At 43.7% G+C, this 25,747-nt stretch overlaps 1 protein-coding gene across 2 annotated transcripts in view; it reads left to right on the forward strand.

Annotated features, from left to right (window-relative positions):
- Positions 1-25,747, forward strand: part of LOC137346960 (aromatic-L-amino-acid decarboxylase-like) — a 186,284-nt gene that overhangs the window by 41,346 nt on the left and 119,191 nt on the right. For both annotated transcript variants that reach the window (XM_068010926.1, XM_068010918.1), the window contains one exon: positions 2,635-2,769. In XM_068010926.1, the coding sequence (XP_067867027.1) occupies positions 2,635-2,769 (135 nt within the window). The remainder of the gene's footprint in view (positions 1-2,634; positions 2,770-25,747) is intronic.

The following is a 25,747-nucleotide window of genomic DNA, read 5'->3' on the forward strand; positions in this document are numbered from 1 at the left end:
AGTGGTTAGCACCGCAGCCTCACAGCTCCAGCGACCCGGGTTCGGTTCTGGGTACTGCCTGTGCGGAGTTTGCAAGTTCTCCCTGTGCCTGTGTGGGTTTCCATCGGGTGCTCCGGTTTCCTTCCACAGCCAAAGACTTGCAGGTTGATAGGTAAATTGGCCATTATAAATTGCCCCTAGTGTAGGTAGGGGGTAGGAGAATGTGGGGATGTGGTATTAATGTAGGATTAGTATAAATGGGTGTTTGTTGGTTGGCACAGACTCGGTGGGCCAAAGGGCCTGTTTCAGTGCTGTATCACAAAAAAGTATATATAAATACCATGTCTACAAGAGCAGGTCAGAGGCTAGGAACCCTGCGGTGAGCAACTCACCTCCTGACTCCCCAAAGCCTGTCCGCCATCTACAAGGCACAAGTTTGGTGTGTTGGAATACTCCCCACTTGTCTGGATGGGTGCCGTTTCAACAACACTCAAGAAGCTCAACACCATCCAGGACAAAGCAGCCCACTTGATTGGCACCTCATCCACAAGCATTTACTCCCTCCACCAACTGATGCACATTGGCAGCAGTGTGTACCATCTACAAGATGCACTGCAGCAATGCACCAAGGCTCCTTTGACAGCACCTTCCAAACCCATGACCTCCACCAACTAGAAGGCAAGGGCAGTAAATGCATGGGAACACCATCACCTGCAAGTTTCTCTCCAAACGACATACCCTTCTGACTTGGAACTATATCACTGTTGCTGGGTCAAAATCCTGGAACTCCTTTCCTAACAGCACTGTGGGTGTACCTACCTCACATGGACTGCAGAGGTTCAAGAAGGCAGCTCACCACCACCTTCTCAAAGGCAATCAGGGATTGGCAATAAATGCTGGCCTGGCCAGCGAAGCCCACATCCCATGAATGAATAAAAAAAAAGTTACCTGGCCCTAACCACCTCCTTTTTACGAAAGACATCCAATGCCTCAAGACATCCATCCCTCACCAGGGCATTCTGAAAGCTCTCTGCTACTTCCTTGAGTGGAGGCCCAACAGTCCCCATCCAGCAGCATCACCCGCCTCTGCCTGCCTCAACTTGTTCTCACATTGAACAACGTCTTCTTCAACAACATTCACTTCCTCCAAATGTTGCTATGAGTACCCCATGGGTCCTAGCTATGCCTGCTTTCTGTGGGGTATGTGGAAAATTCTTTGTTCCAATCCTGTTCAGGCCCCCTGGAAAATTCCACCCTTCCCTTGTCTTCACATGATCTATATCAGACTCTTATCTTCCCATCCCTGACTTCTCTGTCTCCATTTCTGGGAATAGGCTATCAACCAATATTCGCTATAAGCCCACTGACTCTCACAGCTACTTTGACTATACTTCATCACACCCCACTCCACGTCAGGACTTTATTCCATTCTCTTGACAGCCACTGGCAATGCCGTCCCCACCTTGCTCTAAGACTGCAACTGTGGCTGTAGCAGGTGGCAGATTTAATTGAGGATGCCCTTAGTGAAGCAGAGATGTCTGATGCATTGTTCCTTGCTAAGGTTTAAGTAGGAGAATTGCTCCCTGAGCACCCTGGACAGATAGGGCCTCCTACTGAGAGCCCTTCTCCCCATCTACCTCCTCCGCCTCCCAGTTCCAGCGACTTTACCTGCTCTGTGTTGCCTCTGCTTATTCTGTCATGCTGTAGTCCAAGAGGGATGCAGATGACTGCACCATCTCTGGGAGTATTGTTTATGTAGAATCTTTGATGCCAGGGCAAAGTCCTTCTGCACGTATCACACCACTCCCTTTAGCAACTTTAAACAATTCCAGAAACCACTGAACACTTCTACAATCGCAGCAAAGGTGAATAAAACTTGATCAACAACTAACCTGTAAATAGTTGATGATCCCTTTCAGTAGCAATGGTTGGGTGTCCTTCCTGCTGCTGAACACACGTCCAGCTGTGCGCGTTTAATAGAGGGCGTTAGCTGGATCTTTGAGTTCCAAAATGGCAGTGCTGGCATTAAATCAGTGTTATAAATTGATTGATGTCACAATCTGCCTACCCTACATATTTCAGGTGGATACTCCTGCCACAGTGGCGCAGTGGTTAGCACCGCAGCCTCACAGCTCCAGCGACCTGGGTTCAGTTCTGGGTACTGCCTGTGTGGACTTTGCAAGTTCTCCCTGTGTCTGCGTGGGTTTTGGCCGGGTACTCCGGTTTCCTCCCACCACAAAAAGACTTGCAGATTGGGAGGTAAATTTATAAATTACCCCTAGTATAGGTAGGTGGTAGGAGAATATGGGGACAGGTGGGGATGTGATAGGAAGATGGGATTAGTGTAGGATTAGTATAAATGGGTGGTTGATGGTCGGCACAGACTCAGTGGGCCGAAGGGCCTGTTTCAGTGCTGTATCTCTAAATAAACATGCATGAACACCCTCACCAAAATGGTGTCTGGCATGGCCTACACCAGACATGTGTGCATTTTGTTTTATTTGTTCGTGGGATGTAAATATTGTTGGCAAAGTGCACTACAGATGCCATTTTGGAAACAAAATGACACTTGTGGCATGGAAAACCTGGTGCTAAGGAGCCAAACTTTTCAGCCTATAACTATTGTCAATTCATGATCATTAATTGTTTATTTAGGGCACAGCCAGTGAAAGTACATTGGTGGCACTTCTTGCTGCAAGAAAGAAGATGGTTACGCAAGTTCAAGCAGACTGTCCTGATCTTGAAGAAGCCATCATCATGTCGAAGCTGGTGGCCTACACATCAGAGCAGGTGAGCATTGCTACTGTTGCTCTATCTCTTTTCTTTGAACTGATCTGATTCAATATTAAATGCCAATATTAAGCCACCTGTAAGGTATTTAGAATTTTATAATAGATGAGAACTATTGAACGTGAATGTGGACTGAAAGCCAGCAAGAACCAAAAAAAAAATTAAAAACTCTTCATTTTCAATCATAAATTTCTTTGTAACATTTGGGAAAAATGATGTTCTGTAGATAGTAGGTTTGTGTTTTTGGAGATCCACAACTTATAACACTTTTAAGTTGTACCAAGTTAGCAAATTATTAGGATATGGATGACAGTCTGGGTATTGTGTGAAGGTTTTGCTGCAAGTATAGTGGAATTCCCACTGAGCTGGTCAGAAAACATGCCAGAAATCCAGATCTGTTAGATTTTTTTTAACGACATCACAAATTGCAATCTCGGAGTAGGGAGGCAAGTGGGAGATCACGGCATTGGGAGCAGGTACTTCTACGGTGAACACCCCCTTATGTATTGCCAGTAATTTGGAGTCATGTCTGGAATGTTCCTGGGCTACCCGAGGAATCTCGATAGGCTTTTAATTTGCTCATTGCTCACCTCGAATGAGAGCAGGTATAGGTTCTCTTCTTTGCCTAAATGTGCCTCAAAGTTCATTAAAATCAAATGGCAATCAATCCCAGGTGGAATGTTCTTGTGATAAGGACCTAACATTGTGCCAAGGAACTTTGAAAAAACTTGTGCTCCCTGACCTTTCATACCTGAGCTGCCTTTGGCTCCCACTCTCAGAGCAGCAGGATGCAACTACTAGATGCTGCAAGATTATGCTACCTCTGTGGGGAGGGTGTACCTGTTACACAACTACAGCTGTGAGTGTTCAACCCCATTGTTCAAATGACCCCCATACCTGAGCTTTAAAAACCGAAGACCACCAGTCAGGTTTTTTTTTGCTATTGGACCAAGCAAAATGATTTCAGTTTCTGAGGAAGAACAGAAACATGTAAAATACAACCATAGAGGAGGAAATTAAGCCAAAGGGTGCATCCTTGTGAAAATCTGCACAAAGGTTTGAGAGCAATGTACATTTAGGCTAACCAGAAAGGTAATGACAGATCTGGAGAATGACTCTGTTTCACAGTGGCCATTAAAATTTTTTATTACAGGATTCTTCTTGTAGATACAGATGCAATGATCTGGAGAATAACAAATTCATTTCTGAATTTTATAAATGATTGTCTCTTGCATAAATTATCTCGTCAGTTTACCATAGAAATTTAATACATCTGTCTTCTAAGCGCAGATAGTCAATGACCAGCAGAATGCATATGAATATTTGTAATTTTCCCTTGAACAAGTCAAGTGGAATTGCACATTGCATAAAAACAAAAGAGAATATAAAAGGAATTGTGGGCATGCCAGGAAGACCCATTTTAACAGGTTTTAATGAATTTTCCATGACAATAATCTTAATGAGTTCCAACAGTTTTACATTTGACTTGTAGACAGATAGTCATGGCCTGTGTTTGATCACTACAATTTCTTATCCATTAAAATGAATGGGCAGAAAATTATGGACTGTGCCCCACCAATTTTCCATGATGTGCTCTCTGCAGGTGACATTGCCTGCTGTAAGTGCCAAATTTGCAGAATTGCCCAAGTAGCTGAGGAAATGTCATCTACTTCCAACAGACAATGTGAAAATTTTATACAATGGATTTTTCCCAACCTACTTAATCTCCAAATGGATGTGGATAAACAGAAGGAACACTGTATGAAATTTGATCGGCCCCCATTCCCAAAGATAATTCTGCAACATTAAGGAAAATCAGTTAACTTTACAATCTACCTTATTCAACCGTTCAGGGTTGATTCCACAAATGACATTCACCTTGGTTCCAAAAATATAGAGATCACTGGATTCTGTATATATTTATCATACATCTCTTTATTAACTAGATATTCAGCTGGCTCTCTTTTAAAGGTGTTAACATACTATACTACTGATAATGATGGGAGTCAATTGCACAATCTATCCTGAGGGAAAAGCAATTTCTTCTCATTTTTGTTTTTGCTTGAGATTTCCCAGTTTAATCTTTGTGATCTTCGGTTTTGTTACCACAGTTTAAGTTTTTCTAAAATTCAGAACTCTGTGCTAGTCTCATTCATTGAGAGAATATATTAGAAAATCAAAGGCACATTCCCCATGATTTCCTGTCCATTATTATTTGAATTTCCTGACACAAGCACCTGAGATTTTCTGGTAAGTACTGCCAGTCGCTGTAGCTCTGAGATGGGATTGGACTTTCAGAAAATCAGTCCTAATATGTAATATGTAAATTATCTATGAATTATACTGCACAGTACCTGATTTCCAGGCACTACCTGGCCTACTAAATGGCAGGCAGGAAGCACGCACATATTTCTGTCCAGATGTGCACTGCCCAACATATTAGGAGAGAAAAAATAAGCATCTGTTACCCATTTCTGAAGCAGGTGTTAGGCCTTTTGCATATGCAAGTAAGGAGCTGAGCCTAATATCTGTTTGAGATCCTCACTTGAACGGTGGTTTGCCCTGGGGCAGCCTGTGCCAGTGAAGCCATCACTTAGGAAAATCAGACTTAGGGATCTCCTGCCACCTGCAAGGTAACTTTTTCATGTTTAGTTACCTGAATGTGGAATCCAGAGGATCACACAATTAATGAAAAATCTCCAGTGTACTCATTTATTTCTCTACAGACCCTCCAGTCAGTGAGGATCTGGGGCAGGCCATAGCGCCATGTTCATCGGGTGCCTCTGCCTTGGGGTATCCAAAAATAAGATACACAGGAAACTAAGGCAGGCCATTAAGAATGCCTCATCCCACCTCATTAGCATGCCTTAGACAGGCCTATGTCTATTGAAAATGCAAGCTCAGCTGAAATCTTGGGGAAACTTACAAAGGGTGACAACTTGACATTCTGTGCCTGTGCCCCTTCCACTCACCTGCCTGTTATAGATTTCAATGGAAATGAAAGTCGGGCATGTTCTGTATTGAGTGAACAATCTGCTCCCTCAGTTTACTGCACAAGCTTTGAAGGTGAAAATGAGTTGCTGTTAGTGTGCAGGACTATTCTTATGTAGATCAATATTTTTTGAGTTACATTTGACTAGACTTAACTTTGCTTTACAATTTATGAGGAAAATGAATTTTCTGAACAAATCAAACATTGCAGGACCTTCCTATGTGTACAAAAATGCTTTTGCTTTGAATGTACTTAATTGTCGAATCATGAATAAAGATTCAAATACAATGTGTATATTATGTTGCCAGGTATTTTTAAATTCATAATTTTTTGAAAACATAAGCTTTTATACTATGTAGCTGTCAGGTGCAGGCAATGGGCTGAAATTTATACTTCCAGCGGCGGATGTAAACAGTGATCTGCCTGCGCGGGCCGCACAACGCGGAGCTGCCGCGATATTAAGAGCAGCGGCTCATTTAAATAGCTGGGGAGGACTGCCCACCCCGAAGATGTGGAGGGGGCAAGCCGTCCATCCCTGGCAATGGCGTCAACCACCTATGCGGAGGAGCTGACGCCATTTTTAAAGGCCTTCGAGCCCTACCTTTCAATTTAAGTATTTAAAGTTAGATTGATTTTAAAAAATTAAATAAATTAATCTTGACCCTCTCTCACCTCTCCCCCCCCAATAACCATTGGAGTAATTCCTTGCCCGGTCCCCCCATAAAACGCTTACCTTGTGCATCTGACCTTCCCCCTCCCCCCCGCAAAGTTCATAAACTGTGCACTGTAACCCTTCCCACCATCCGCTACACCAATGAGATGAGTTTGACACCACTCCCCCCTGCTCCACCTCCCCCCCCATGCTGAAAAACTTATCTACTCCCCCCTCTCCACCAGTGTTCTGCCTCGGATCCCTGGACAGCAGGAGCGTGACAGTAATTAGTTCATTAATTTAAATTAATTTACATATTTAAATTGGGCTCCCATCGCTGAGTGGTGTCGTGGTCCATGGTGAGCCTCTCTCAGAGGCATTTTCCGCGCCCCCCCCCCCCCTCACTCCGCTACGACTACTGACGTCAGGGGGTCTGTAAAATTCAGCCCAGTGTCTATCCACTTACAAGTTTAATGTAAAACTATTGGAACTCATTAAGATCATTGTCATGGAAGATCCATTAAAGCCCGTTCAAATGGGTTATCCTTGCAGACAATCTTCGGGAATCCCAGCAGTTTAATGCCTGAATTGCACCTGGTCATATGAGAGCCATGCTTGGGGACCCTCACTAATATACAAAATCTTTGGAAATAGGTGTTAATCGACATGTTTGATCTTCTTGAGAAGGGTGCTTATGCAGGCATACCCTGTGTGCCCCACAAGTAACAGAGATTGTCACACAGCCTCTCGGCTGATGAGATGCCCAACTGCCAAATTTGGACCACGCAGGTCCATTGAACAAATTCACTTGTTACTCAACAAAGGTCAAGCCTTCAGCGACAAGAAAGGCCCTGCACCAGCATTATTTAAAGGGTTATTCAATACGTGAGGTATTTTTGATTTACTTATGCTGAGGCTAAGCTTGTGGAAGTACTGTGTTGTGTTTTTGTAGTTGGTTTTTGAGAGTTGGTGCTTACAGTCAGGAAGGACAGAGGAATACCTGACCCAGGTATGGGGGCTGTGGTGTGGCAATACCTCTTGGTCTGCAATATGACAAGGAAATGGAGTAGAGGATGAACAGAGGGTAAGCTTTGCGAAGAGGGAGGAGGAGGAAGGCTCTACACAGAAAGCCCTACCCAACCAAGAGTTTTTTTAAAGAGCACGTCTCGTTCCTACACCTGATCCAGGAGCAATGTGTGAGGTGACTCAGGTTCAACAAGGAGGTGGTTACTTAGCTGTGCCACCTCTTTCAACCTGATCTGGAGCCTCATAAAAGGGTGAAGGTGACCCTGCCAGTAGCCGAGAAGATCACTATTGCCCTCAATTTTTATGACTCCGAGTCCTTCCAGCTGGGAGCAGGAGGTACTGCCAACATTTCTCAGTATGCCATCGATTCCAGCATCCGGGAGATCACAGAGGCCATCTATTCCAGATGAGGGCAATTCATGATCTTTTTGCTGAGGAAGGATGAGCTGGATAAAAGGGCACATGGCTTTGTCAGAATGCCTGGATTCCCAATAGTGCAGGACGCCATCAGCTGCACGCACGTGGTTCTGCAGGCCTCCCATGTCAACGGGGAGAGATTTCGGAACCACAGGGGCTTCCATTCTATAAAGGTGCAATTGGTGTGCGACCGTGCACAGACCATCATTTCGGTGAATGCTCGCTATCCTGTCAGCTTCCAAGATGCATTCGTCCTGTGCCAGTTGGCCCTACCTACCATCTTCGGCCCACGCAGAGGAGCCAGAGGCTGGCTGCTTCGGGATGTGGACATTGCTGGCCAGGCCAGTATTTGTCGCCCAATTAAAATTGCCCTTAACAACTGAGTGGCTTGCAAGGCTATTTCAGAGGGCAGTTAAAAGTCAACCACATTGCTGTGGTCTGGAGTCACAAATAGGCCAGACGAAGTAAGGACAGTAGATTTCCTTCCCTGAAGGACATGAGTGAAGCAGTTGGGTTTTTACATCAATTGATGATCGTTTCATGGCACTGTTACTGAGACTGGACTAGCTTTCAATTCCAGATTATTTAAATTAATTAATTAATTGAATTTAAATTCCACCAGCTGCTTTGGTGGGATTTGAACCCATGCCCCCAGGGCATTAGCCTGGGACTCTAGATTACAAGTTCAGCAGCATTACCACTACGCCATCGTCTCACCAGTCTGCTCCATCTTCCACAACCTCACCATCATGCGGGCACAACCATTACCTCCAGGGATCCGGAGGTCAACTCGGGAGAAGAAGGAGGAAGCAAGGAGGAGACATCCTGGACTCCTCTAAACCAGACAGGCTGTGAGAGAGATTTCAGTGATGCAATTTCCCCACACCATTACTCACTGTTATATACACTTGAGCCACCCCATCACAGTGTACTCTTAGCCACCATTCAACAATAAAAGCCCCCAACAAAAACCTTTCCATAGGATCTTTATCCAACAATATATCCAATTATACAAACAGAACTGAACTATTCACACTTGTGCACCTGTTCTCGTGTTTCTACAAAGTGCTACCCCAGTGGTTGCATCATGGCTGGTGGAAGGTTGCTGACTTTCAGTGGGGGAAACTACAGATGGCCTTGCAGGGTAACCTCAAACAGCTCTGGGCCTTGAGTCCTGGCTTCAGATTGTACCACCTTGGCATGGCCAACTGTAGTCCGGTAGTCCGGGCTGGCTGGCTGAAAGGCGACAGCAAGGGCACTGAAAGAATTGCAGTGGTGGGAGAACGAATGCTATCCTTCTGAGAGAGAACAGCAGGTTAATTTACCATGGTGCCACTGCCACTCACCATGGGGCAGCACCTCAGCAATACTAATAATGGAGGATGCAATGTGATCCTACATGCCCCATTGCACACTGAGATCTGCAGCCTCAATGGCATCAATCTAAACCTGCATGGCAGCAAGCATGGATCTCATGACCTCTGTCTGAGTTTCCAGTACAGCACTGAGACTTTTGGTGGCTTCCAATTGTGCTACAGTGGTAGCTGACCAGACACTCCATCATTGTTGGGTCTGCCAGTGCAATCATAGAATTGGCCATCACTTACATGGTGGAAAGGCTGGACTTCAAGCTTTGCGCAATACCCTGTGCCATGTTGGAGCAGAACTCCTCCATGCTCCTTGAAATTAACAGCAGGCTTCATGGCACCAAACGTCTTGGGGTGCATGCTCATCAACTTTCTCCTGTATGCCACTCCATTGAAGTACTCATCTGAGTCTCCTGCAGCAGAACTTGTGTGTGAGCAGCAGAACTTGTGTGTGACCTCGCCTTCTGATGAGCTGGCACACAAACTATCCTTTCCTCCAGCCTAGGTGCAGCCCACTTGTGCCCGGTGACTCACCACGTGCAGCTTCTGACTCCAAATCGAAGAACGCAGCAGCCGAATTGAATCAATCTAGTAACCCCCGAATGAGGTGAAGCAATCCAGGTATCTTTAGATATCAACACATTAACTGTTTATTTAAAAAAAACTAAAATCTGAAACACTATTACGATAAACCAATATCTAAAGATCTTATAACTTCTTATCTCAAAAAAAACTAACTCCTGCATTCACATACATATACTCAAACTAACAATAATTTGGTTTTTAATTAGTTGCTCGAAAAAATAGAAAAACAATAAAGTCTTTGCAGATTACGCTTCCGACGAAAGGTCTTCAAATTCCACACAGTACAAGTTCACTTGCAGTCTTCCAAGGTCCAATGAATTTGAAGAGCTTTCCAAAGATGGGAATTCAGCAGTTCAGTTCAGCAGTTCTATGATTAAACTCTTTTTTCAGCGATGAACAGAATGGATCAATAATTTGTTATTTCTTTTAGAAATGAATATGACTTGAATCTTCTTTAGAATTTTGAGAGAGTATAATAAATAGGGTTTAAATAGACTGAGAGGGAGCTCTCCTAATGCCTTCACATGCCAGAACAGTCTGGGTCTGTGTGCCTCTACAAAGCCAGTTTCAAAGTCAAAATGGATACATTTTATGTCTGTTCTTCCTCTCTGTATGGTGATTGCCAGGCAACCAGAATGCACTTTGCCTTACAGTCTCTGGAGCTTGCTGCCTTATAGAAATAGTGATCTTTTTACAGCCTTAAAGGAACACCGCAGTATTTCCCAAGGAGAAAAAAAACACGGGGTCGTGACACCTGGTCTGGCCTACATGTGACTCCAGACCTACAGCAATGTGGTTGACTCTTGACTGCTATCTGAAATGGCCTAGCAAGCACTTAATTCAAGGGCAATTAGGAATAGCCAACAAATGCTCACCTGCCAGTGATCCCACGTCCCATGAAAGAGAAAGAATAGAATTCTGCTCAGGTGTCTCACATAGATGGGCTCGGTTCTAATCGTTGTTCAGTTCTTGGAGAGAGGGACCCTTTTGGATCAAATGTCAGCTGCCTTGAAAAATTCTTGGGGGAACAGTCATTTCCTTCAGCCTTCATGGAACAAATGGGACATTCCATGGTGACACAAAGACAGATTTCAAAATGGTCCAGATACTGGACACAGACATCAATACAATGGAAGGATTAAAGACAGGAAGAATGAAGATGAAAGCACCTACAGAAGAAGACATATTTGTAACAGCAATAATAGGTGAATGAATCCCAGGAATGCCCAAGGAATAGTTAATTGGTGTCATTTGAAGTATCACTATGCAGTAAACGGCCCAAATTGGAGATGCAGGTTCCTCGAAATGACCCATGACACAGAGACTTCTGAGGAAGAGGATGAAGATAATGATGAATCAAACAAATTAGACTGGCCATAAGGAGTTTTAGTCCTCTGATGAATGTGTTGTTATGGACTCATTTAACTGTGCGGTGCTAGATCATGCTTGCGCTTCAGCAGTATGTGGAACAGATTGGTTAAAATGTTACCTTTTTTTTTATTTTTTTTTTCTTTTTTTCTTCTTTTTTTTTTCTTTTTTTTAAGGTGGCCTTTATACCCCAGGCCCCTTTTATATTTTTCACATCGAGGGGGCCTTTATTTCTCAGGCCCTCTTTATGTACATATTTACAGTTTTAAAATAACTTTCTGAAAGGAAGCATACATAAGGGCTAGGAGGCTGAAGAAAGACGAAGCCTTGAAAGAATATCGGGAATGTAGGACCAATCTGAAACGAGGAATTAAGAGGGCTAAAAGGGGTCATGAAATATCTTTAGCAAACAGGGTTAAGGAAAATCCCAAAGCCTTTTATTCATATACAAGGAGCAAGAGGGTAACTAGAGAAAGGATTGGCCCACTCAAGGACAAAGGAGGAAAGTTATGCGTGGAGTCAGAGGAAATGGGTGAGATTCTAAACGAGTACTTTGCATCGGTATTCACCGAGGAGAGGGACATGACGGATGTTGAGGTTAGGGACAGATGTTTGATTACTCTAGGTCAAGTCGGCATAAGGAGGGAGGAAGTGTTGGGTATTCTAAAAGGCATTAAGGTGGACAAGTCCCCGGGTCCGGATGGGATCTATCCCAGGTTACTGAGGGAAGCGAGAGAGGAAATAGCTGGGGCCTTAACAGATATCTTTGCAGCATCCTTAAACACGGGTGAGGTCCCGGAGGACTGGAGAATTGCTAATGTTGTCCCCTTGTTTAAGAAGGGTAGCAGGGATAATCCAGGTAATTATAGACCGGTGAGCCTGACGTCAGTGGTAGGGAAGCTGCTGGAGAAGATACTGAGGGATAGGATCTATTCCCATTTGGAAGAAAATGGGCTTATCAGTGATAGGCAACATGGTTTTGTGCAGGGAAGGTCATGTCTTACCAACTTAATAGAATTCTTTGAGGAAGTGACAAAGTTGATTGATGAGGGAAGGGCTGTAGATGTCATATACATGGACTTCAGTAAGGCGTTTGATAATGTTCCCCATGGTAGGCTGATGGAGAAAGTGAAGTCGCATGGGGTCCAGGGTGTACTAGCTAGATGGATAAAGAACTGGCTGGGCAACAGGAGACAGAGAGTAGCAGTGGAAGGGAGTTTCTCAAAATGGAGACGTGTGACCAGTGGTGTTCCACAGGGATCCGTGCTGGGACCACTGTTGTTTGTGATATACATAAATGATTTGGAGGAAAGTATAGGTGGTCTGATTAGCAAGTTTGTAGACGACACTAAGATTGGTGGAGTAGCAGATAGTGAAGGGGACTGTCAGAGAATACAGCAGAATATAAATAGATTGGAGAGTTGGGCAGAGAAATGGCAGATGGAGTTCAATCAGGGCAAATGCGAGGTGATGCATTTTGGAAGATCCAATTCAAGAGTGAATTATACAGTAAATGGAAAAGTCCTGGGGAAAATTGATGGACAGAGAGATTTGGGTGTTCAGGTCCATTGTTCCCTGAAGGTGGCAACGCAGGTCAATAGAGTGGTCAAGAAGGCATACGGCATGCTTTCCTTCATCGGACAGGGTATTGAGTACAAGAGTTGGCAGGTCATGTTACAGTTGTATAAGACTTTGGTTCGGCCACATTTGGAATACTACGTGCAGTTCTGGTCGCCACATTACCAAAAGGATGTAGATGCTTTGGAGAGGGTGCAGAGGAGGTTCACAAGGATGTTGCCTGGTTTGGAGGGCGCTAGCTATGAAGAGAGGTTGAGCAGATTAGGATTTTTTTCATTAGAAAGACGGAGGTTGAGGGGGGACCTGATTGAGGTGTACAAAATCATGAGAGGTATAGACAGGGTGGATAGCAAGAAGCTTTTTCCCAGAGTGGGGGATTCAATTACTAGGGGTCACGAGTTCAAAGTGAGAGGGGTAAAGTTTAGGGGGGATATGCGTGGAAAGTTCTTTACGCAGAGGGTGGTGGGTACCTGGAATGCGTTGCCAGCGGAGGTGGTAGACGTGGGCACGATAGCGTCTTTTAAGATGTATCTAGACAGATACATGAATGGGCAGGAAGCAAAGAGATACAGACCCTTAGAAAATAGGTGACATGTTTAGATAGAGGATCTGGATCGGCGCAGGCTTGGAGGGCCGAAGGGCCTGTTCCTGTGCTGTAATTTTCTTTGTTCTTTGTTCTTAAAACCAGAGAAATAAACAAAAAACTCAAATTAAAATGCCATTCTCGGCGTCAACGATGCACTCCAGTCCCTGCGGTGCCCACCGGTCGCGGAAGGCCTCAAGCGTACCGGCGGACACCGCATGCTCCTTCTCCAGGGACAGCCGGGCGCGAACGTAACCGCGGAAGAGGGGCAGGCAATCGGGGAGGACAGACCTCTAAAATGTTACCTTGATTCACTAAGTAGTGAGGATCAACACAAGGTTAAGGAATATAAAAGTACCACTTGCTTTAGGTTTGGTGATGCCAGTACATTGAGGTCACTGAAGTGAATTGTAATTCCATGTGAAATAGCTGAAGTAAGCCATTTTATATGTATGTACTGATGTAATCTCTAGTGAGGTACCTCTGCTGCTGAGTAAACTTCTATGAAAATTGTACAAATGAAACTTGACATGGAGTATGATAAAGCAATTATTTTTGGAAAGTTAGCGGATCTGCAGTTAACCCAGTCAGGATATCATTGTATTTGCTTAACAAAGCCTTATGTTTCTTATCAGAGTGTTAGACATTTGTTACTACCAGGTGAAAAAGAGGTCTAGGCTTCCCTTTCAGCCTTCACCTGGTCTTACTGTAACAGGGTTTTATTTTTAAACACTGTGTTTTTCGCTCCCTCTTGGTGAATCCGTGTTCATCACTTTCCAATTATAAGGCCATGAAACCAGCACAAACAGGCTTTCTTAGGTTTAAAGAAGAAAGATTGAAATTTATTAAATTTAAACTTAAACTCTAATTTGGTTGATGCCTAGGGATACATGGCACACCCACGCTAGCATGCATTCATGATATACACATGTAAACAGAGACAGAAAAGAGCAGAAAAAAAATAAAGTGGAAAAGTTTGAGGAAACATCTGAAGAGTTTTTATTATGGTTCTTCGAGCTCACTGTAGAGTCCTTGATTGTAGCTAGATCTTGCCTTTCATTGGAGCTCAGTATTATTCTTCAACCTTGTTTGCTGTAGGAGACTTTTCTCTCTTGGGGTTCATGTGTCTTTCGTGGACTCAGAAGCTTGTGAGAAAGAGATGGGAGCAGACAGGAAAGATATTCTCAGTCCAGGAGCAAACAGACACTCTGCCTTCAAACTCTCTGTGGCCAGTTCAAAAGAAAACCCTGGAACAGCCAGTTAGTCATGTGATCAGCTGGTCTAACCATTCCTGGCCCTTGTGAATCGTATGCTCCTTAGCAGGCCCTGGAATACACTTCCTCTCCTTTGATGTCTGTTACTATGTGAATGTTTTTTCCCAGCCATGGCTGATCTGTTTAACAAGTCATTTCCTCACTCCGACAACAGTTAAAAATCAATGTTCATGACAAAATTGATGTGCCTCATTCTTGGCATTCTAGCATGACACATTTATTAATGGCATTAGGTGTTAAGAACTAGAGTGAAAAGGAGGAAATCGTCTTCAAGTTACATAGACAATTTACACCCCTACTTGTCAAAGGTTAAAAATACTGCTAAATTCTGCATGTGTGGTTGATGGAGAGTATCCACGGCTAATAGAAGAGACAAGTGAGAAGTCTGAAATCTGTAATAAGTTTCAGAGGACACTGCCACATTCTATTGTAAGTCTTCCATTGGCACATGACTTTAACAAGATAGATGTCATGGATCTAAAGGTATGCAGCAAAGACAGAAATAATTTAATGCTACATTTTGTAGACCTTGAACCAGATTTAGTCTTTATACAAGAACACATAGTAAGGACAAAAGATAGACAAAAGATAGACAACATCATGGAGAAATGGATAGGGACTGCACTTGGGGCACCGGCAAATGGTTTGACGGATAATGGATGGTAATTTACCAATAGTGTGTTCAGAGACATGTATGAAAACATGAACATCATGGTCATGAATACAGCAGCTAAAAGTTCTTTCAGCAGTGGACGATGTGAAAGGAATCATGCAATGATCAATGAAATGCTGCATAAAATTTTAGCTGATCAACCAGTTGACAACCACCCTGGCATGGGTGTTTCATGTAAAGAATTCACTCCAAATGGTTGGAGGGTATAGTCCCTGTCGATTAGTCTATGGGCAAAATCCCAAACTGCCTTCTGTGCTGTGCGATAGTCCTCCTGCTGTAGAAGGTATTACAATTAGTTCCATTTTCTTCTGCACATTTGAAAACTTCACATGCAGATGGGCCTTCATCAAGGCTGAGGTCTCAGAGGAAATTTGGAGAGCTCTGAGGCATCATATAAGACTGTCCAAGATAGAATATAATTCAGGCGATTTGGTGTATTATAAAAGAGAGAGCCATAAGGAATGGAAAGGCCCAGATAAGGGAATAGGTCATGATGGTAACATGTTACTTATGAAACATGGCAATAAAACTGTTAAGGTGTTCAAGTAAAAGCAGATCCTGCAATGTTTTATTCCCATGAAAAGGAAAAGGTTCAGGCATCTTCATGACGTATGTTGATGATTTCTTATGAGGTGGTACTGCGGAATTAGAAAAATATGTTATTAGTCAGATTAGAGTAGAATTTAAAATTGGGAGTCAGGCTTGTGAAACATTTAAATACATTGGTTTCATTATAAAGCAGCATAGGTCTATGATAACTTTAAATCAACAATTCTATTTCGAGAGTGTCACTCCCGAACCTGTTACCAGGTCATAACAGAAAACTGTTATATCTGAAGGAGAGACAGCGCAATTGCAAAGCTTGATTGGTCAGTTGAACTGGTTGGGCATACAGATTAGATCAGATGCTACTTTTGATGTATTGGAGTTATGTAGTGAAATGAAGCACCCTAAAGTAGAAAATGTTTTAAGGGCAAATAAAACATTTTTTAAAAATCTGGAGAAAGGCGTACTTAAGTTCATGAAACATGAACATGAAATTAGTCATTTTTAGCAATGTTTCACATGCTAATCTTCCTGATGAGTATTCTGGTGCAGCTGGTTTTGTAATATTTCTTATAGGTAAAAATGGAAAATGTTCTTTAGCTTGGGCAGCTAAGAAAATAAAAAGAGTTCTTAAAAGTGCTTTAGCTGCCAAAATACTAGCTCTTGTGAAGGCAGTGGATACGAGGTCCTATTTTTCAAATATTTTAAGTGAGATTTTATATAAGGGGTGTCCTGAAGATGGTATACCCATTGAATGTTATGTAGATAATCATTCACTGAGGGGACAATGTACACTCCATGAAAGTGAGTGAGGAAAGGTCATGGATTGAACTTCCTGGCTTGAAACAAATGCTGCAGAGAAAGGAAATCTCTAAAATTAAATGAGTTGATGCAAATCATCGACTGTCAAATTGTTTTAGAAAAAGAAATGCATGTACAAAGAAATTGTTGGGACCCGAGAGAAGGGATGTCTTGCAATGCAATACTTTGTACAGAATATGAAGGTTATTGATTTAATTTGTTTTGAAATTTTGGTTGTACAAATAAAGAGTTGGGAATCTGTTAATTGTATATTAATTGTGTTTAATTGTAGGCAGTTGGTTGGCATTAACTGGAGATTTACTTGTGCCCCTATAAATACACACAGACTACAACCATGGTTGCTGATTAGGAGGTTTATGCTTGTAGTGTGTAACTGTAAGTAAATAGAAAAGTATGTAAAGATTGGCTCCAGTTCTATCCTTCATCAATTGGCTTTCTGGAATAGAACATGAAGCGCCTTGGGTCATTTTATTATGTTAAAGGTGTTATATAAATAGAAGATGTTGTTGTATCTGAGCAGTAAGTCCATGGTCAGATCATCTGAAGATTTCACTTCATGCCAGATCTCAGAATGAGGGTGAGGAAGGAATTGGGTAGGGGCAAAATGTAGCAACTTACTGTCATCCTCTTTAGTGTCAGCAATGCCAGATGCCACGGGTACTTTTGCAGCTGACCCCATGATTCAGAGTACCATCTCCTCTGTCAGGCTGAGTGGTTGGAGTTGTGGCGCCCCCTGTTTCTCTGGTTCTCCTTCCTGTTATTGGCAACCTTGTCCTGCAAGAGACAGAGCAGAATGTCAGTCAGTGATTGTGTGGGACTTTGTTTAGGTGATGTGTCTGCCATAACTGAATAGTTGGAGGTACATGGCAGCAGCGAGAAAAGGGTGTGAGGCTGATGTCTGTTAAAAGTGTGGGTGGTTGACATGGACTGTGTGAATATTAGGCATAAGTACTGAGTGCTACGGAGTGAGTGATGAGGGTCTGGTGCACTGAGCAGTGGTGGTTTGATGGGTATGAGAGGTGATGTGAAGCTGCATTCACTGACTTTGACCACATGTTTAAGGTCATTAAACCTCTTCTGACACTGCTATCTCAGGGGCGGACTCTGGGCATTTACCTCCCTTGCCACAGGCTTCCATTCCCTTTGGCAGGTTTGATGTGAGGGCCACCTGGCCCCCTGCAGAAACATGGCCTTTCTCTTTGAGTCTGCCTCCAACAGTAGTGCCTCCAGTACAGCATCTGAGAATTTTGGAGCCCTATCCCTGGCCTTGTGTTCCATGGTCCTTCAATTTGACTGGATCAATATGAGCTATTTTCAGCCTTCAGTTAATCAGTGCAATTTCCCTTTATGAGGGACAGACTGCCTTTAAAGGTCAGAGGCTAATGACAGCAGGCGCTAGCCTGGCTCACTGTTAGGTCCCCCTTGTGCAGCTCACTAATAGTGCAGGTCATGTTGAGCAGCACACCACTATCATTTAAATGAGGAGGCAACCTGAAATTTCCGTGCTGCCGACCTCTACTGGGACCAGCGCAGGAAGGTCATGAATCGTAACCAAAGTGCCCAAAAAAAGCACTATTTGTGTTTTTATTCTATTTGTAGTCCACCTGTATACTCATGAAAACTACATATTGGATTCAAAAGCTAATTGAGATAAGAATGATCTAATTGAGAGTCATCAGTCTGGCTTTTCCTCCTCCATTATTTACCATTATTTCACCTCTCACTGTATTACTCCATCCTGTTTTCCTTTTTATTCATGCATGATTTTATATATCCTTTCAGTTACTTTGATTTTTTTGTCCCCATCATCCATTTCTCATCTGTTTTCTGCTTCTCATTTTCTTTCTGATAGATATACAATATGTCTGTTAACAATACACATTCATACATTAGGAGTACCAGCAGCTTTAGAAGGGACTCATTATCTCACCCAAATACTGGAAAGATCTTTTATTTATTTTGTACTGTAACAGCTTCATCGGTTATTTTATAGACTCATAATAGCCAGTGTTCATTACTTTTGTATGGCAGATAGGTATATTTACAATATGCATCACAAAAGTGACAGATGGTTATTATGATTGATGTGATTTGCAGACCAGAAATGTAAACACCTGGTGCTTTTAAATAAATGTGAAAGTGGTGCAGATGCTTTCAGACAGGTTTAATCTGAAAAGCTGTATTTTTTCAAGCTCCTGCCCCCATGGATCTCAGTTCCCAGTGAGCAAAGTTCAGGAAAGAGAATTTCCACAGCTATACTGAGGTGGAACCTGGCTGCAACTGGTGTAGCACAGACCTGACCGCCATGTAAATAAGGCAGGAGGAGGTGTTTGTTCCCCAGTTCCACTTCATCTTGCAATCTGTACACTGTTTGGTGCCCCAGCACAGGAGCAGCCAGAAAAGATGATGCTATGGCCTAGCCCCCAAATCTCACTGGGGATTTGCAGGGAACCTGGGACAGGTCAAAAAATTTCAGGGAGGCCATCTCCAAGATTTTTGTTCTACCCCAGGATCTTGACATTGCATTGTAACCTTCTAGCTGCTGAAGTTCAGCAGCAGCCAGAAGATCCCAATAATTGTGGCCAGTAGCTTGCCCAGACTTTTCTGGTCTTACTGTAGCATTAGACCAAGTATGAGTGTACATTGAGACTACCCCTGGGACATCCAAATGGTCCAGGACAGAAAATCCTTACAAAACCAGAGCTGGGTAGAAGCAGTGAATTTTGAGTGCTCCGTTCATACTTAGTGCCAGAAAGATCATTAAATCACAGAATCATAAAATGGCTCAGAAGGAGGCCATTCGGCTCTTTGTGTCCATGCCAGCTCTCTGCAAGATCAACTCAGCTAGTCCTACTTCCTCACACTTTCCCCATAGACCTGCATTTCTTTTCTCTTCAGATAATTATCAAATTTCCTTTTGAAAACCTGATTGAATCTTGCCTCCCCCACACTCTCGAGCAGTGCATTCCAGCTCCTAACCACACACTGTGTAAAAAGGTTCTTACTCATGGCACCTTTGGTTCTTTTGTCATTCAACTTAAATCAGTGACCTCTGGTTCTTGACACTTCCGCCAACGAGAACAGTTTCTCCCAATGTGAGGTTATCCACTTTGGCAGCAAAAACAGGAAGGCAGATTATTATCTGAATGACTATAAACTGAGAGAGAGGAATATGCAACGAGACCTGGGTGTTCTCATACACCAGTCGCTGAAGGTAAGCATGCAGGTGCAACAGGTGGTAAGAAAGACAAATGGTGTGTTGGCCTTCATAGCGAGAGGATTCAAGTACAGGAGCAGGGATGTCTTGCTGCAATTATACAGGGCCTTGGTGAGGCCACACCTGGAATATTGTGTGCAGTTTTGGTCTCCTTATCTGAGGAAGGATGTTCTTGCTTTAGAGGGAGTGCAGTGAAGGTTTACCAGACTGATTCCTGGGATGGCTACCACAGAAAGCAGTTGAGGCCAAAATATTGTATGGTTTCAAGAGGGAGTTAGATAAAGCTCATGGATCTAAAGGGATCAAAGGGTATGGGGCGAAAGCGGGAACAGTTTACTGAGTTGGATGATCAGCCATGATCATAATGAATGGCGGAGCAGGCTTGAAGGGCCGAATGGCCTACTCCTGCTCCTATTTTCTGTGTTTACTCTATCCAGACCCCTCATGATTTTGAAAAACCAGCCCTCCAATGTTCACTTCTTCTGTAAATCAGTGTAACCTAATAGGCACTATAATAATGCTAGAGACGATATGTAGACGAACAGTAATATTACCATTCAGCTAGTCTTTTTTTTCTGCCTTTTATTCCTGTTTCTACTTACAAAATTACCTGCACTAACAGAATTAATGCTTGAACAGGATAGATTCCATTGATTTATTTTCATTTCTTTCTCACTCTCCAGCTAAGTTAATACATGATTTTTGCTAAACTTGAATTTAGCCACAGTGGAGGTTGTGAAATTACAATCCTAAAATGAGAGCATATGCAAGTTGTCTACTTATTGTAGGATAGCTGTTAGACTGCATTGGCATTGTACATTAGGTTTAATGCCAGGACAAAACCCTTTGTCAAAAGAAAATTCCTGTGGATGCTGGAAATCTGAAATAAAAACAGAAAATGCTGAAAGTACACAGCAGGTCTGACAGCATCTGTGGAGAGAGAAACAGAGCTAACATTTCAGGTCAACGACCTTGCATCAGAATTGGAAAAAGTTAAGAGATGTAACTGGTGTAAAGGAAGTACAGAGGCAAGGAAAGGAGGAAGGGGAGGAAAAGAACAAAGGGTTTGTGATAGAATGCAAGACAGGACATATTAAACCATAGGGCTGGATTTTAAGAGCCCGCCGTCGCTCCCGGCGGTGAGCTCAACAAATGGCCGCCCGCACACGCGGGCCACACGCCAAAAAGTGACTGCGATCTCCTGCGCAGTGGCTCATTTAAATAGCTATGGCAGCCTGCCACCACCACCCCCCCTCCCCCAACAATCAATTGAAGGGGGCGGGTTGTCCATGGTGTAATGGTGTCAGCTTCCTGTGTGCAGGCACGGGCGCCATTTTTAAAGGTTGAGTGAGCAGACATAAAGCTGGCAGATGGAGTATAATGTAGGAAACTGTGAAGTTGTTCAGTTTGGCAGGAAGAATAAAAAAGCAGAGTATTATTTGAATGGCGAACGACTGCAGAATGCTGAGGTACAGATGGATCTAGATGTTCTAGTGCAGGAGTCACAAAAGGTTAGTATGCAGGTACAGCAAGTTCTGTAATAAAGAAGGCTAATGGAATGCTACCCTTTATTACGAGAGGAATTGAAAATAACCATAAGGATGTTATGCTTCAGTTATACAGGGCATTGGTGAGACCACATCTCAAATACTCTGTGCAGTTTTGGTCTCCTTATTTAAGGAAAGATGTGAATGCTTTGGAGATGGTTCAGAGGAGGTTCACTAGATTGATACATGGAATGAGCTGGCTGTCATTTGAGGAATGGTTGGACAGACTGGGCTTGTTTTCACTGGAGTTTAGAAGAGTGAAGGGTGACTTGATTGAAGTATATAAGATCTTGAACGGTCTTGACAAGGTGGATGTGGAAAGGATGTTTCCTCTTGTGGGAGAGTCCAGAACTAGGGGGCACTGTTTTAAAAAAAGGGGGCCGCCCTTTTAGCTCAGAGATGAGGAGAATTTTTTTCTCTCAGAGTGTTGTGCGACTTTGGAACTCTGTGCCTCAGAAGGTGCAGGAGGCGGGGTCATTGAATAATTTTAAGGCGGAGGTAGATAGATTATTGTTAGGCAAGGGATCAAAGGTTATGGGGGTAAATGGGAGTGTGGAATTCAAGACACAAACAGATCAGCCATGATCTTATTGAATGGCGGAGCAGGCTAGAGGGGCCGGATGGCCTATTTCTGCTCCTCATTTGTATGTTTGTATGATCTGAAATTGTTAAACTCATAGCTCAGTCCAGAAGACTGGAAAGTGTCAAATCAAAAGATGAGGTGCTTTATTTTGTTCATGGGATGTGAGCGTCGCTGGCAAGGCCAGCATTTATTGCTTCTCCCGAATTACCCTTGACAAGGTGTTGGGGAACTGCCTCCTTGAACCAGTGCAGTCCATATGGTGGAGATACACGCACAGTCCTGTTAGAAACATAGAAATGTCTAAAATAGGAGCAGGAGTAGGCCATTTGGCCCTTCGAGCCTCCACCGCCATTCAATACGATCATGGCTGATCGTCCAAACTCAGTACCCTGTTCCCACTTTCCCCCCATATCCCTTGATTCCTTTAGCCCTAAGAATTATATCTAACTCTTTCTTGGGGAGGGAGTTCCAAGATTTTGACCCAGAACCAGTGAAGGAACAGTGATATAGTTCCAAGTCAAGATGGGGTGTGACTTGGGGGGTGCTCCAATGCATCAGCTGCCCTTGTTCTTCTAGGTGGTAGGAACATAGGAGCAGGAGTAGGTTATTCAGCCCGTCGAGCCTTCTCTGCCATTCAGTTCGATCATGGCTGATCATCTACCTCAAGCCACGTTCTCGCGCTATCCCCATATCCCTTGATGTCATTAGTTTCCCGATATCCATTGATTTCTGTCTTGAACATGCTCAATGATTGAGCTTCCAGTAGAGGTTGTAGGTTTCGAAGAGGCTGTCGCAGGGGCCTTGGTGAGTTGCTGCAGTGCATCTTGTGGAAGGTACACACTGCTGCCACTGTGGAGGGACTGAATGTTTAATGTAGTTGATGGAGTGTGCTGATCAAGGGGCCTGCTTTGGCTTGAATGGCATTGAGCTTTTTGAACGTTGTTGAAGCTGCACTCACCCAGGCAAGTGCAGAGTATTCCATCGCAGTTGTGACTTGTGCCTTGCAGGTGAAGGACAGGCATTGGGGAGTCAGAAGTTGAGTTACTCACCACAGAATTCCAAGCCTCTGACCTGCTCTTGTAGCCACATTATTTAAATGGCTGGTCCAGCTACGTTTCTGGTCAATGATAACCTCCAGGATGTTGATGGTGGGTGTTTCAGTGATGGTAACATCAATGGGAGATGGTTAGATTCACTCATGCTGGAGAGGGTCATTGGATCTCACTTGTGCGGCGTGATTGTTACTTTCTGCTTAGTCTGACTGCTGTCCAGGTCTTGCTTCATGCGACACAGACTGCTTCAGTATCTTAGAGGAGTTACAGGTAGTGAAGACTGTGCAATCATCAGCAAACGTCCCCACTTTTAATCTTATGATGGAGGAAAGGTCATTGATGAAACAGCTGAAGATAATTGGGTCAAGGACACTACCCTGAGAAACTTCTGCAGTGATGTCCTGGGACTGACGTGATTGGCCTCCAACAACCACAACAATCTTCCTTTGTGCTTGGTATGACTCCAACTAGTGGAGGGTTTTCCCCCTGATTCCAGTTGACTTCAATTTTGCTTGGGCTCCTTGATGCCATACTCGGTCAAATGCTCCCTTGATATCAAGAGCAGTCACCTGCACCTCACCTTGAGTTCAGCTCCTTCATCCACATTTGGACCAAGGCTGTAATGAGGTCAGGAGCCGAGTGTCCCTGGCTGAACCCAAACTGAGCATCAGTGAGTAGGTTATTGCTGAGTAAGTGCTGCTTGATAGCACTGTCAACAACCCTTTCCATCACTTTGCTGATTGTTGCGAGGCAACTGATGGGCAGTAATTAGCTGGATTGGATTTATTCTGCTTTTTGTGGAAAAGCATGCCTGGTCAATTTTCCATATTGTCGGGAAGACGCCACTGTTGTAGCTGTACTGGAAAAGATTAGCTAGAGGCGTGGCTGGTTCTGGAGCTCAAGTCTTCAGTAATACAGCCGGGATATTGTCAGGGCCTTTGCGATCAGTGCAATCAGCTATTTCTTTATTATCACATGGAGTGAATCAAATAGGCTGAATACAGGCATCTGTGATGCTGGGGACCTCTGGAGGAGACAGAGATAAATCATCCATTTGATACTTCTAGCTGCAAATCCTTCAGCCTTGTCTTTTGCACTGACATGCTGGGCTACCTCATCAATGAGAATAAAAACTGAACCCCTTCCTCTGGTTAGTTGTTCTTTTCCGTCATTTAATGAGTTCCCAGAGCTTTTGCTGCTGCTACCAGCACACAGCTTCGATTACCATTGTTGGTCTCTAGTTTCTGGTGTTCATTTTCCCTCTTCCATCTCTCTGTATGCAATAGTGAGCTGTGTAAGCCAATGAACACTTCGCTTTTTTAAATTTAATCTTTCCCAGAGGGACTACGCTCTAGATCCATTTGACTGCTTTTAGCGAAGAGACCTCCTCAGGACTCGTGAGGAATGACACCAAGTCAGTGACAGGGTGCTTCCCTGGCTCCTTACCCCGGCACGCTCTTTGTCTGTCAGGTTAGTTGTGCATAGCACTTGATCGCTGTTACTCTTGGTAGACCAGATGGCCCTACGTTCCCGAAGGTTCCCTCTCTAAACTGCTAGGTGACCAGCCATTTGGCCCAGGATCTCACTTACACTGGATAAAGATATATAAGTATAAAAACACTATCTGTAAAGTCCTGCCATGCAGTCGCCAATTTGTTGGAGTTTTAGGGTACTGGTTAATTAACCCTTTAACTCCTAAGTTCTAAATGATTTGACGATCCTTATTGGTGACAGTAATTTCTATGGATATTTCATTCAGTGTGATTTACAATGTGCCATCATGAATTATATTACCCATTATACCCTAGGTAGGAAGTCACAATCTCCATAAGTCTACCCCTGCAGGCCTATGCCCCAGGCACCTTCCTCTGGTCAGCGTGAGACATATAGGATACCTCCATTAGCTCGTACCTTCCTTGGCTGCATCTGCTGGATGGTCCCAGACCACTGGCCGAATGACTGTACAATCTCTTCTTATACTTTCTTTGTGGAGAAAAACCTATGGAGACCAGTTTAACCCACTTGTGGACTCACACTGATTTTTTAAAAATTCATTCATGGGATGTTGGCGTCACTGGCATCCAGCTTTTATTTCCCATCCCTAATTGCCCTTGAGAAGGTGGTAGTGAGCTGCCTTCTAGAACTGCTGCAGTCCATGTGAGGTAGGTGCACCCACAGTGCTGTTTGGAAGGAAGTTCCAGGATTTTGACCCAGGGACAGTGAAGGAACGACGATATAGTTCCAAGTCAGGATGGTGTGTGACTTGGACGGGAACTTGCAGGTGATGATGTTCCCATGCATCTGCTGCTCTTGTCCTTCGAGGTTGTAGAGGTCGTGGGTTTGGAAGATGCTGTCGAAGGAGCCTTGGTGCGTTGCTGCAGTGCATCTTGTAGATGGTACACACTGCTGCCACTGTGCGTCAGTGGTGGAGGGAGTGAATGATTGTGGATGGTGTGCCAATCAAGTGGCTTGCTTTGTTCTGGATGGTGTCGATCTTCTTGAGTGTTGTTGGAGCTGCACCCATCCAGACAAGTGCAGAGTATTCGATCACAGTCCTGACTTGTGCCTTGTAGATGGTGGACAGGCTTTGTGGAGTCAGGAGGAGAGTTACTCGCTGCAGGATTCCTAGCCCCTGACCTGTTCTTGTAGCCACGGTATTTATATGACGACTCCAGTTCCGTTTCTGGTCAATGGTA

The sequence above is a fragment of the Heterodontus francisci genome, chromosome 2 (assembly GCF_036365525.1).
Source record: "Heterodontus francisci isolate sHetFra1 chromosome 2, sHetFra1.hap1, whole genome shotgun sequence".
In the NCBI taxonomy this organism is placed as follows: Eukaryota; Metazoa; Chordata; class Chondrichthyes; order Heterodontiformes; family Heterodontidae; genus Heterodontus; species Heterodontus francisci.